This window comes from Agelaius phoeniceus, chromosome 4 (assembly GCF_051311805.1).
Source record: "Agelaius phoeniceus isolate bAgePho1 chromosome 4, bAgePho1.hap1, whole genome shotgun sequence".
NCBI lineage: Eukaryota > Metazoa > Chordata > Aves > Passeriformes > Icteridae > Agelaius > Agelaius phoeniceus.
The window spans coordinates 36,866,670-36,880,100 of NC_135268.1; the positions used below are offsets into that span (position 1 = coordinate 36,866,670).

Here is a 13,431-nt window from a genome sequence, read left to right on the forward strand (position 1 = left end):
GAAGAGAAATCAAGATAATTTTGCTTATAGGCTTCAGAAACCTTGAAAATAGGTTTGTAATGGTAAAAGGGGTAAATCTAACAAAAAGGATGGTTTAAAAAATACAAGACAGAATCCTTATGTAAAATTCCACTGTAAAATGCAGCAAAAAATACTTTCTTAAATAAGCATTCAAATTTGGAGAGAACTTGTCTCCCATGGAAAAACTTCATCCACTTCAGAGTGTATATCAAACCTTTAAATACTATTACCTGGTGGATCACAGACTTCATGAGGTAGTATTAGAACTCTACTACTTGCAATTCTTATATATGACTAGTCTAAGGTATAGTCCTGGCCAAATCACATCCTTCATTCAAGTATCAACAGTCAAATCAATAAGAAAGTATCAATAAAATAAAAAGTTGTATATGGGTTAAAAACCCATTAGGTTATTTCTAATCCTCTATTTAACATCTAGATCTTGAATAGATTTTGTCTCAAGTTCTATCTGTCACCCTTTGAAGGCTGCCCTGCCTTCCTCCCTGCCCCAACAATGAAACTTGAAATTCTTATAGAATATCTAGAAGGTAGGACACTAGAATATCTAGAAGGTAGGTATTAAACTCCAGCACTTACAACAACAGCAGAATCACATTTACAGATAGTGTTGCATGTTATCAGTATAACATCAGCATGCCACAAAATTAAAGACATTAACAAAGTTTATTTTACCTTAAAATAATTATTGGAATGTATTATTAGATGTTCAATTTGTTGAAAATTTTCTTCAATAAAAAGTACACAAAAGCTTTGTTTTAGATGAGTTACTGATTTTCTGCATCTTTTCATAACTATATTTCTAGTTGCACTTCATTTTCCAGCAAGAGTAAAATACTTCCATTTCCAGAAGAATTTAAAATACAGAAATGAGACTTCAGGAAGTTGTGCATAGCTAATGCAAAATGCTAAAATCGGTAATTAATTTATCTGTCTCACTTCTAGTCTGACTGCATTAATACCTAATTTTGGCTAAGGACAAGGTGAACAATTTCATGTTCCTTCTGATTGCCTGTTAAATTACTTAACTGTAATTTAAGCTGAATCCCAGATACTCCAGTCATGTCAATTGCTATTTCTTTTTCACACTTACAGCCATGAATTATTCAAGACATACGATGCATTCTGTCTTTGATCTTCCTTGAAGCCAAGTTTTAGACAATTTAGAGAAAAAGGCCCTTACCATCCCTACTCCACAAACAGCCAAGCTTTAATTTGCAACATGCAATGTTGCTTAGATGTTGACCTTAACACTCAGAACCTCTGAATATAATCTCTTTTTTTTTAACTTATGTATAAAAATTATCAATTAGAACTTTACTTTGTTATAAGTTAACCAAGCTAAAAAATTATTCTGTATCTGAATTTTTAACATGAATAACTAACTTATAAAACAGGTATAACAGAAATTATACCTGACTGCCATTCTTCATTAAGAGCACTTTCACTGCTGGGGTTATTTTCATCTCCTTCATCCAGCTCAGTACCATTTGTTATGCATTCCATGGCATTAGCCTTTAAAGTCGACTCCTCTTCTTCACTCAGTTCCTCACCAGGCTGCTCCCTAAGCAACTGCTCCATTGAATCCCGGAGCTCCTGCAAATCTGTGTCTGTCTCTCCAAACATACTGAAGGAATGTGAGATAAAGTTTATATAATTAATACTTTGCAAGACAAACACTGTAGAAAGAGGTCATTTCTTTTGTTAGCAGCAAATTGAAAAGCCAGTCTAGCTGGAGGGGAAAAAAAGAGACACTCTCCACCCTCCTCCCCCAGCTATTTATGACCTCAGTCCAATATGACTACAGCATTGATACCTTTGTATCATGCAACACACAGGGAATAAATAAACAGATATCCCACAGTCTCATAGTCCTCAATTCAACCTTATTAGTAAGGTAATTTCAAAATCCTTCTATTTGTGCACTATTATAGAACCCTGGCAAATATAACATTTTCAATCCAGATAAAAATGTGTCTGGAGCAAAATATGATCTAGATCTAAGCAGACTAGATACACCAGACTATCAAAGCTGTGGGGAATAGTCAATTCCAGGGTCAGATTTTGAGGGACTTGAAGAACATTCTAATTAAACAGTAGAGGAGATAAATGAGCAAGATTCCCAGAACACAGAAAGAAAGGAAATATTCAAGAAATTTTTAGTTCTAGAAGAGCAATAGCAATCAACTTTGAATTGCTTGAGCAAAGTGCAAGTTGCAGACACCAGACAGACCTTGGATAGATTTTGGAAAGGAAATTTAGATAGCTATTGTATGCAGTGTACCCCATTAGCTTCTCAATTCTCTGGAACAAGACTTAAAGTAAATGGTGATCCAATACAAAATATTTAAAATCTGGGTAAAAACTCCATGCTGGTATAGTGTGTATAACAGTGTCTAACCAAAAACATTCTCGAACTAAGATGTCTGTTAAAATGCTTGATAAACTTGATACACTCACATGTCCTCAGAGTCAGAGGGTCCTTCTTTGGCTTGCTCATCTTCTGTATCATCTGTTTCAAGATTATGTTGATGCTGCACATCTGCTACACTGGGAACATCAACTAAAGTTCTGTACAGTTTGTAAAGATCTGGGAGTGAACATGTTCTCAACATCTACAAAGACAATGGAAAGCTTGGTTGGTAACAATATTAAAGACAGCTTGAGTTTACAAAATACTTTAAAATGAGATTTCACTGTTCTTCAGGCTTCCTGCTTTACAGCCAGAAGCTGTGCTAGTAGATTGGATCCTACAGGAAAAAATCACTTGGTTGGCAGAAATGACAAGATATCTTTGCTGCCCTGTTCAGTGATTGTTTATGATGGCAAGGTAGTGATCGTTCTAAAAGACTGCACAATAGGAAGAAAGCAGGTAGGGCAAGTTAGGAATGTCTTCATGAACTCCCTCAGTAATGTCTCAGAAAAAGAGTGGAATTCCTCCACAAACACCTGGAACATAGACTGTTGAATAGTGAAACCAGAGACTTTCACTGCTGCATGAGACTGTGCTGATATCATGAGCACAGTGCAGTTGAACTACAGGGCAGACATAGCCTGACAAATACAAACACCAGCTGAAAGAGTTGTGCCATCTTTCTGGCCTCATTCAACTTCAATAAGAAAGTAAGAATAATACTATAGAACAAAAAAGTATTTCTTTTTTGTTATTTAAAACTTGCCTTTGGGTCATTTGCATCAAAAAGTCCTGTAGAAAGTCCAATCAACAAGGAATTTTTGCCTTTATTTCTTGCTGGTGATATGGAACGTGAACGAGGTACAAAAGACTCTTCCTGTGAAGACTGAGCTGATAGAACTGGTGAGGCTGTTGGTACAGCTGTGGGCTGTATTACCCTCTGGAATAAGAGTTCAGCTTGCTGAGAGTCACTGGAACAAGTTTCTGATGTGGTAAAAGAAAGTCTGTTACAAGTCCAACCAGATTAAAACCCCAAGATATTTAAGGAAAAGGTGAATTTACCTAACTAATTTCTCTTATACAATTAAAGAGAAAAGTAGATAGCACTTTAAAAGTATTAAAATATTTTTGATCATTCTATTAAGTGCAATTACAATGTGAATTTTCACATTTTAACTTTTGGAGAATATACAACCCTCAGCTATAGCCTGCTCTGTTCTCAGGTCTTCTGTTTTCTCATTATCCAGTCCATGTCTGATACTGTGTCATCCATTTTCAGCCATTGCTTATCACCTTATACTAGATCCCTTTAAAGTTATCTCAAAATAATTTGCCCAAACAGGGGGAAAAACCTATCTAGTTTGCTTAAGCCACCCTTAACTAGATGCAAGAGTATCACCAATGAAACTTTGCAGCACTGACAATGTTTTTTCTGAAGTTACCTCCCAGGCCTCCAAGAACAAGCAATTCTTCTATGCAATAAAGATAAAATATTGTCATCAGCAGCCACTTAAAACATTGAGCTGCAGCTCAGTATTCATTTGAAATGTGTATAAACAAAGCAACACTTCTATTAAGTAAATAATCAGATCTTATAACATCCTAAATATTCATGTGAAAAAACTGTAACACTCAGAAAGTTGATGTTCATCAGTATGGGCCACTGTCCTGTTGATCTATACACAGTGTAGCTTTCTTGCAACATGGTTTCCTCCAAAGTGACAAACATAATACCCATAATTTGTCTTCCTAATCCATGAGAAATTTCCTTTTTAGAAGAAAGAACTGAAGAAATGAATAAAAACTTGCTCATTTGGGGTTAATGATGCGAGGAGGGGTGACTCAAGCACCCCACACTGCCAAGCCATGGAACATGAGACTGGCACTGACCTGCTGGAGCTTCCTTCTGTGGTTGCACCTTGTTGAGTGCTTCTTTCTCTGAAGCTGCCCCATTCATTCTGTCATGTTGTGCCCTATTACAATGCATCACATCAAGGGGAAATGCCATGTAAAAAATGGTCATTAATCTATTGAAGTCATCAAGTGCAGTAAAACTAACATAGCAGCAAGCAATGAAGCTTTAGCTAAGTGTAATTTTAACTGACATGTCCAAATAAAACTCAGTTAGGGCTCAGTTCTTTGAACTGGAGAGAGAGGTCAGAAGAGAGTACTTACACATCTTCTTTCTCTTTTACCCACACTTCATTCACAGTGCTAGGGAACTCCTTATTCTCCTTACTCTGGTGCATTTTATCTTCCATTTCTTCCAGCACCTCTGCTTCCAAATCATCAGGCTCTAAAATTAATAGTCATTTACCTCATTAAAAATTAATTCCAATCAAGCAAAAAGATGGGGAAGTATACATTTTAAGATTACACTTAAATCCTTCATCTTAAATAATTTTTCAGAAACAGCAGAAGTTTTGTAATCCCAGAGCTAAAAGTTTTGGTTTTTTTCTGATACCAGAAGAGTGTCTTAAAGCTCCAATGAACCATGTCTTCCAAAAACCTCAGCAACATGCCCCCAGAGATCAAAAGGATGCTGATATCATAGGAGAAAAGATTCCAGCACAATTGATGGGGAGAAATAAACCAAAACCCCATCAAATTAACAACAAAAAATTTGAAGCACTTTGGAATTCTACTTGTTCTCTGAAGTTTTCTATAAGCACACAAAAATGTTTCAGGAAATCTAGTAAATACATTACTGAATCTGATTACAACACAGGCATAGAGAGCACCTGGTCCTACCTAAAATGTGTTGATAAAAACCTGCACATTAATTATGGGAAGATATAAAAGTATACAGGATCGTTACTTCACTTATTGCGTTCAATAAGCAGATTTTAAGTAGAATTACTGATTAAATGAGTTACCATCCAGCATAATAGCTTTGCTCTGCACCAAGGTGGGTCCAGTTCTTTGAGATTCTTCTGGTACAGTTATGACAGACTTTGTAACACCAACTGGTGATGCAGACTGAGTTCCAACAGGAGAAAAAGTCTTCTCTTCCTTCTCCTCTGATAAAGACTGATGATCTCCTTCAAGAAGTTCTGCAGTACCTAACAGAAAACGATTCTATTATGTAAACAGTGTTTTACTATATTTGGATAATAAACTGCAATGTGGCTAATAAGGTAAATTGGGGATTTTTGTTTCTTTAAAGGAAAACAGAAGAAAAAATTTGCATGCTTTTAGTACAACTATATAAAGAAGACAGCTAGAAATATTAAAATCCTAATTACTTATGTTACGTTATCATTAGTACAAGTTTATATTTGGAATAAATGTAAGTCCTTTTGTCCTTACAAAGGACTAAGGGCAGGAGTTGACCAGGCAGAAAAAATGAAATAAAATCAACTGATATGTAAGTCACATGCTGGCAACAAAGTTACAGGAAGCATCTAATGAAATATTCAGATGATGACATCCTTCCAAAAAATAGGATTGTTTCTATTAAAAGGCAAAGTTTAAGACTTTTCAGCGAAATGAAGATCCTTTCCTTTCAGCACACCCTGGTTCATTTCTTACCACTCCACTGAGTTTGAAATATTTTGGTGTCCTCCAGTATCAGCTTGTGCATACATTCAGAACTGAGGCAACACCCAGAAGTAGAAAGCAAGAGAGAGTATAAGAATATGCTTCTATTACTTCAAAATCTTTCTCTGTAGATAAACTGTCACTACACTTGCAGTGCAGATAATTACCCACTGTGCTTACCATTTATCTCATCTTGTTCCTCAAGGATGTCAGTTTGCAGCTGCAGCTCTGCTTCTCCTAGGATCCTCAGAACTGAATCAGTTGGGCTTTTGCCCCAGACTTTCCTGTGAGGTTCACCAATATCTAACTTAATTACTTCTCCCAGAGTTTGACCTGTTGGGACACAAACACAAATAGAAAAACTTTTTTAAATTAGAAATTTTTAATAATTTTCTGTATAATAAATAATCAAACAAACAACTTCCACAAAACTTAAAACTAAAAAGGTGACAAAGCCAGAAGTCAGGTCACCTCACCACAAATCAGAGAGCCCAAAGACTTTGCTTATCTAGATTTTTTCTTCTGCCAATTCTAATCAGTAACAGTTATTCAATATCAGTTGACATATGCAACTTAATAGCAGCAGCAGCAGCTCTTTTCAGAAATTCAGACACTCCAAAAGAAAGCAGTATGAGAAATGTTTCATTGGCACGGAATGGTCTTGAACTTTACTTGAAATGGTCAACGAGAAAGTTTCTCGTCTTGCTATCCTTTGACATTTATTTCTGTCAATTCTCCCTCCAAGGAAAACAAGATACAAAGCATCAAAGAAAACCAGAGTAAAAAGTTTCTTGATTCTAGCACTATAAAACCACTATGCAAAGATGCAAGTCTGTCACATTCTCAATGATTATTTCCTTCTACAATGTAAAACAGACTTTTAGTAAGATATAGTGAAACCAGGAAAAAGAGGTTTCAACCAAAAAACCAGAGAAGGAAAGTGGAAAATCTGGAATAACAATCTCGATTTAAGAAAGGAAAATACTAAGAAAGGCTTAACATAAGTTACAGATCTAAATCGAGAAAAACCCTCAGTTGTTTTTTCACTACTGATAACACAACAGGATTTTCAAGTTAAATAAGAATCTTTCATATATTTTAAATACTTTTTTAATTAGTTATGTAACTGTTTGTTGTTGAAATTATGAAATTATTTATTGAATCTCCTGCAGACTTTTAACTACTCAGCCTGTGCCTTATTCCTTATTTAAGGGAATACATAACCACCCACTTTTTAGAAGTGCATGACATGTAACTGATAACAAGATGATAATAATAAAGAGTACCTGGTTTATAAAAACACACACTACACATGGCAAACTGATTTAGTAATACCACAGTGACAAAAAAACCCAATAACTTACACTCTGTTCCAGAGAAAGAATCTTCCATTGACAGCTGAGCTAGAGGAACGACCAATTCAGAGGCACCAGATTCCCATTTTTTGCGATCTCCCAGAAGTGGCTGGTCACCTTGTTGCTCCTTACCATCTTCAGATCCAGCTGATTCAGAGGTATTTTTACTCTCCTTTTTTCCTTTCTCATCTTCTTGAGCTTTAAGATTTTGATTTAATCTTCTCAGAATTTCTCTCTTGTTCTGAAAGGACCAACATATGTATTAAAATAGTGCCTTTCTTGAAAGGATACCTAAATGACACTATATAATTTGACATACTTGTACTGCAAAATCTGGCTTTTTTAATTCCTCCTCAGACTCCTGGACAGCAGTTATTACATGTTCATCCTTTAAGTCCCAGAAGCATGAAATAGAAAGCATAAGAACATGTCAGAAAAAAATTATCTTGAGAATAGTAATAGACATAATAAAACCTTTCCAATGACAACTGCAGGTAGACTGAAACAGAATGCTTGATTATTCTGTTTTATTCTGTCCCAAAGACACAATTTCAAGGGCACCTTCCATCTTTGAACCAATCACTATCTAAAAGCGATGAGCAAGTGAATCACTCAATTTAAACAGACAAATGAGACTTTAGAGAATGAAACATGTAGAGATAAAGCCAGATATGACCTCTACAGCAAGATAACACTGAATTCCTATGCTACAAATTCTACAATTGAACCAAAAAAGTGGCAAGCACAGAGTCAAGGATAATTTATGAAGAAAAAACAGAAGGGAAAAGAGACAAATTTAGTGGTATGTAAATAAGCAAACTACATACTGAAGGCAAAATGTAGAATTTATAATCTGTGTACAAGGCTTGTATTCTCCAACTCAAATTGCTCTGTGTGCTATTTTTTAGTCTGTTATAGTCACTGTCTTGCATTACTGTGAGACAAACTGTCCATGTGGAAAAAATACGATTTATTAAAAAAATATGATTTAGGTATTTGTCCAAAATATGATTTATTTTTCCAGCTATCAACTGACATCTTTCAGGGTATAACATTTTATATTTTACATATATTCTTTAGTGTAAGTTTCACTCTATTCCCACAGCTATAGCCTTCAGGGCTGAATACAGTATGAAGTACCACACTACACTGAAATTTACAAAGAGCTGAGGCATATGTACAAAAGCTAGCATTCAATTTAACATAGATTGTGTTAAAAATTTAATTAAATTGTACAAGGTTACACTCGTGTGCTCAGCTTCACAATTGTAACATAAAGCAGTTGAGGTAAACATACAAGTTTTTACAATATCAGGACCGAGAACATGCAGAATAGAAATTAGGATACTCTTTTAGACAACAAGAAGAGACAGCACTAACAGATTCAAGAATCTTAAGCTTTGTCTTCTCTGTAATATTCAGCACTTTCAAGCTCACTGAAAACAATCAATCATTAATATAACATAGTCCTATCATTCAAAATTTATCTGCTCACTTCCACCAAGTAACCAACTCATTAACTCTTCTCTTCAAGGGGCTGATGAAAATGCTGGAAGTTGATGTCTTGTTCAACTGAACATAACTGCCCTGATCAAAATGGAAGCTGCCACCTAGGGCTCATCATAAGCTAGTTTGCTCAGAACATGAATTTCAGTTTCAGCGTACAGATGCGTTTTCAACAGCTTTCAAGCTTTGGTTTCTTTTTATATTTTTTTAAAATTTCTTTTCCCTAATTAGAAGGAACAAACATCCTTAACAATTTTTTTCTAGCTAACCTATACATTTTCTCTAAACATTCTCTTTCCAGTCAGTATTTATTGCCTTTCCATTCATTTTACCCTGTTTGCAAAAGTACCTACCACACCCACTTCCTTCAAAGCAGAAGTCATGGAGATGACAGGTACACCAGGCTTCACTGGAAGTTGTGGCTTAGGAAGAGCTGCTCCAGGCTCTTGTAGTCCATTCATAGGACTATGTTCTGTAGCTTCCACATGAAAAGGCACGTTAGGATTCTTTACCCCTTTTGCAATCAGCTGTATAGATGGAATTAAAAAAAGTTAAATCAAAAATCTACTTCAGGACTTTACACATTAAACACAGTATTATCAATTAGGTTCATGTAATCCTTACAGAAGGACAATAATGCCACACATTCATACAAAGGACAACTGCCCACTGTATGCCAGTTTGCCAGCTTCACATCCTGCTTTTTCTATTCACAATATTACTAGTTGGACTTGTTCCATAGCACATGCAAGTAAAAGAAAATAAAATAAGTTTTGGTCATTAACAGACAATTATTAAAATAATTGGGATAATCCTAATGATTCTTAGGTAGGATGTTCAGAAGTCTCCCTGCAAGCATACCTAAGATTAGGCTTCTAATTAGGGAATTCTGACTGACACAGGATACTCTCTCCAATTTCAGAACTACTTGTCTTGAAAAATCACAGTATAGGATTTTATTTATACAAAGATATGGCCCTACATACTTTGACTGCATGTAACAGATTTATTTTCTTACATGTTCTTCCCAGGCTCTTTTCTCTCTTTCATATGCTTCCTTTCTCTTTCGCTCCAACTGTTCCTTCAGAACTGCTGCACGAGCATTTGCTTGGGCCTACAGTAAACAAGCAAAAAAAGATCAACTTAAAATCATCAGCAGCCTATTTCATGGAACATTTTAAGAAGGAATATTCTTGGAATCCTCATCTCCTTTTCTCTCAGTACTGTATAGACTATGAAAGGAGGACTCCACTGACAAAATCATCACACCATATGTATAATAACTGATCATCTATGTTGAAATAATGGCAGCTCCTCAAAATTTAATTGCAGTTCTTGATTTGCATGGTTCTATTTTTAGTATACATAGTAATCTTAAAGAGACTAATGTAAAATTAGAAACTCTACTTAAAATTATCTTTGAAGACAAATGTATTAATCAAAAAATATTAAATATTATGTTTAAATTTTACCAACTTACTCATACACAAAAAGCTTCACTTGCTGCTTCACTTCAAGTTTTAGGTTAGGCATAGGGTTAGCTTGTTTTTACACTGTACTTTGCAGATGGTGGGGGGAACTTCATAGAATAGATAAGAGCAATAGTTGCTATGTATAGTATTGTGAACCAGTTATTGATTTAAAACCACCACAGGGAATAAAGTTCTAATTAAACACTGTATTTCTATGAAATGTGTTTGTTTTAAATGTAATTCATCACATGGTTATATAACTCTCATTCCAATCCACACATAACCCATGTCAGCCCATTTAAGGAGTTTTGCCTCCCTTTATTCTTTAACTAAAATAAAGGTGTTGTCTAAGGTACCTCTCCCTTACCCTTTCAGTGTCAAAATGTGGTTTTAGTTATACCAAATTGCCATTAGGACTAAAGCTACCCTAGAGATAAATCTCAAAGACTGGGATACAGAAAATCCTTGACTTGCAAGCATAGACTACACTATGTCTCAGTATGTTTTAAAATTACCAAGATAAAGCAGCTGAACACAGTTGTTTGCTCTATACTGTTAAACTTCCCCCATTTCCCTTGTACAAACTATTAATAGCAAGATGAAATATAAGAAAATTCATGAGATATAAAGCATATTTGACAACAGTAACTTCCATCTCCTCCTGCTCCATGCTTACCTTCTGTGATTCTATCTTCTTGCGTTTCAGCTCTGCTTCCTCACTAGAGTCCTGTCCATCAGAACTGGCAGCTTCACTCTGCAAAGTGAAAGTCTTCATGGAGTTATCATCAGTGCATGTATTTAAACACTGAGTGATATGAGTGCCTAGTCAGAATATTTTAACTGACTATATGACTAACATGGGTCAGTTTCACTAACTCCCTTCTTAAATGCAATGTTTACTTGAACAGAGCTTCATCTCTGAGATCAGCGGGGGTTTTATTTGTTTGGTTTTTCAGGGAGGATTGGTTTTAAAAGATGTGAAGCTTTAATAAGTCAGGAAAAAAGTAATGTGCTTCTTGTTGCAAAGGAAAGTAGCCTACAATGCTGGGCTCTCACCTGCTACCCCTCATCACTGCTCCATGTTCTGCAGGTGAGGATACAAGAAAGGTTTGATGCTCTAGAATTCCAGGTTTTTTTCCCAATATATACTGTCTAAAATATATATCTATATAAAACTGCCTAAAACAAAAGTCTTCCACCAGGGGTAAAAGAACACACCTTACATTCAACTTCCATAAGTATTGAAGATTATTTTTAAACCAACCTTATCTCCACGAAGTTTTGCTCTAATCTGTTGACGTTCATTAAAGTTTTGTAGCCGGATCTGTCTCAATCTTGCCAAATATTCCTAACACAAAGAAATGAAACAAGTTTCAGCTCTATGAAAACTCTCTCCAGTAAGGTTAACTTAAAATATATCAGATACCACAAAGAAATAAAATGAGCAAACCACCCCACAACACTATTGTTATCACTTCACCAGCATATACTAATCTCCAGAAAAATTCTCATGTAATTAAAATATAGAAAATTGGAATGTATGTTTATCAGTATTAATTATAACTACATTTTACTGAAAGCTAGGAAAGGCTGCATTTATCACAAGAGGATTAGGATATCTATACCTATGTGTATCAAATTCTAGAACCTCTCTGAGAAAGACTGATGTAAGCAACTATTATTTTGATTATTTTAAAAACAAAAACAATTAAACACACCCAAACTTTAGCACATTAACAGTAAATTATTTCCTAAAAATTAAGAAAGTCCTTTAATTTTGTTACGCAGATGGAACCATGCAGGGAAACTGGGCACAGTTAAGGTCAAAATAATGCTATTTTTGTGATGAGCAAAGTGGCAAACATGCAGCAAGCATACCTCTTCCTCCTTGTTTCTGGATTTCCTTCCTCTTGCAGAAATGGACCTGCCTCCATAGGTATCTGCCAGGTTTTGCAGTGTACCCTGTTTACCATTTAATGGTATCAAATTTAAGGTGGCTGGGGCAGGAAAATTATGTGCTTTATCCAATAACTGTTCACTTATAAGAAACCAAATCCATCAAAGATCTGCAGATGTTCTGCAGTTAATCAATAAACCTTTTTCACTTCCATGAAACATATGACAGCAGTAACTAAAAACTCTGAGCAGCCAAAGAGAGAGATAAGAGCTTTAAGAATATAGTTGCTGTCTCCCTTCAATTCTGATTTTCTCATAGAAACTTTAGGTTAGAAAACCTAAATTGTGATGGGTATGAGTTTTCTACATCTGGATTATATAAAAATGGTGGCACAGCGTTGGGATTTCTGCCATTGCTGAGTTAAGCCTAAAATAGAAAGTGCAATCTTTTTACGTTCTTAGATTAAGCTTTTTTAACAATGATGACTCAAAAATCTAAAAAAGCACTTAAATGCAGTCATTACACCTAACAAGCTGTGCTAAATGTCTAATACACATGCAGTGTATAGACTTGGTTCATGTGATGTACTCTGTGACTTGTCAACAAAAGGATTTCAACCTTTAAGAAAGTTCTGTATAGAACAGTATAAGAATCATTTGACTTCATGTTTTCTGCTTGGATTAAAATCAATAATACTTTAATTATTTTACTAATGACATAACACTTTTTTTTTTCTGAACAGGTTAAAAATTCCTTGATTTGTTAGTGCAACATACAATAAAGACAGCAAGCACACAAACATATGATAGACCTTCTGTCTCATAAAATGCCTGGGACTTTGGCCTTCTCAAGCTTGTGGGTAGAGAGCCATCAGTAAGTAAATAGTCCAGTGAGGTTATTGACTGAATCCAAATATTCTGGTTAAATAATCCCTCAGATTGAGAAAAATTAATAGCTCAAGGAAATAGCACACTACTGCACTTCAGTGGTTTAGCAATCAGGGGATCGGAGAACAAATTAAGGAATTTTGTGCAAGAGTAGTTCCTATACATTCATAAGGGCCCCATGAATGCTGGTTTCAGCCTGAGCATTAAATGTAAAAGAATATTTTCCATATTCATCTTTTCAGAAAATATTTGGTTTTATTTTTAACTTTTTAATACATATTCCTGAGCTTTACAAAAGCTTACTGGCACTGTTGAAGGAATT

At 35.2% G+C, this 13,431-nt stretch overlaps 1 protein-coding gene across 16 annotated transcripts in view; it reads right to left on the bottom strand.

Moving 5' to 3' along the window:
• Positions 1 to 13,431, bottom strand: part of NEK1 (NIMA related kinase 1) — a 42,805-nt gene that overhangs the window by 3,283 nt on the left and 26,091 nt on the right. For 11 of the 16 annotated variants that reach the window (XM_077177297.1, XM_077177298.1, XM_077177306.1 and 8 more), the window contains 14 exons: positions 12,204 to 12,287; positions 11,590 to 11,673; positions 11,002 to 11,094; positions 9,872 to 9,967; positions 9,207 to 9,380; positions 7,667 to 7,735; positions 7,357 to 7,588; positions 6,173 to 6,325; positions 5,329 to 5,514; positions 4,628 to 4,748; positions 4,343 to 4,425; positions 3,219 to 3,436; positions 2,500 to 2,654; positions 1,455 to 1,666 (listed from right to left, as the gene is read on the bottom strand). In XM_077177297.1, the coding sequence (XP_077033412.1) occupies positions 1,455 to 1,666; positions 2,500 to 2,654; positions 3,219 to 3,436; positions 4,343 to 4,425; positions 4,628 to 4,748; positions 5,329 to 5,514; positions 6,173 to 6,325; positions 7,357 to 7,588; positions 7,667 to 7,735; positions 9,207 to 9,380; positions 9,872 to 9,967; positions 11,002 to 11,094; positions 11,590 to 11,673; positions 12,204 to 12,287 (1,960 nt within the window). Of the gene's footprint in view, positions 1 to 1,454; positions 1,667 to 2,499; positions 2,655 to 3,218; positions 3,437 to 4,342; positions 4,426 to 4,627; positions 4,749 to 5,328; positions 5,515 to 5,983; positions 6,046 to 6,172; positions 6,326 to 7,356; positions 7,589 to 7,666; positions 7,736 to 9,206; positions 9,381 to 9,871; positions 9,968 to 11,001; positions 11,095 to 11,589; positions 11,674 to 12,203; positions 12,288 to 13,431 lie in introns of those variants that run through there. The other 5 variants (XM_077177312.1, XM_077177305.1, XM_077177301.1 and 2 more) reach the window with 4 other exon arrangements.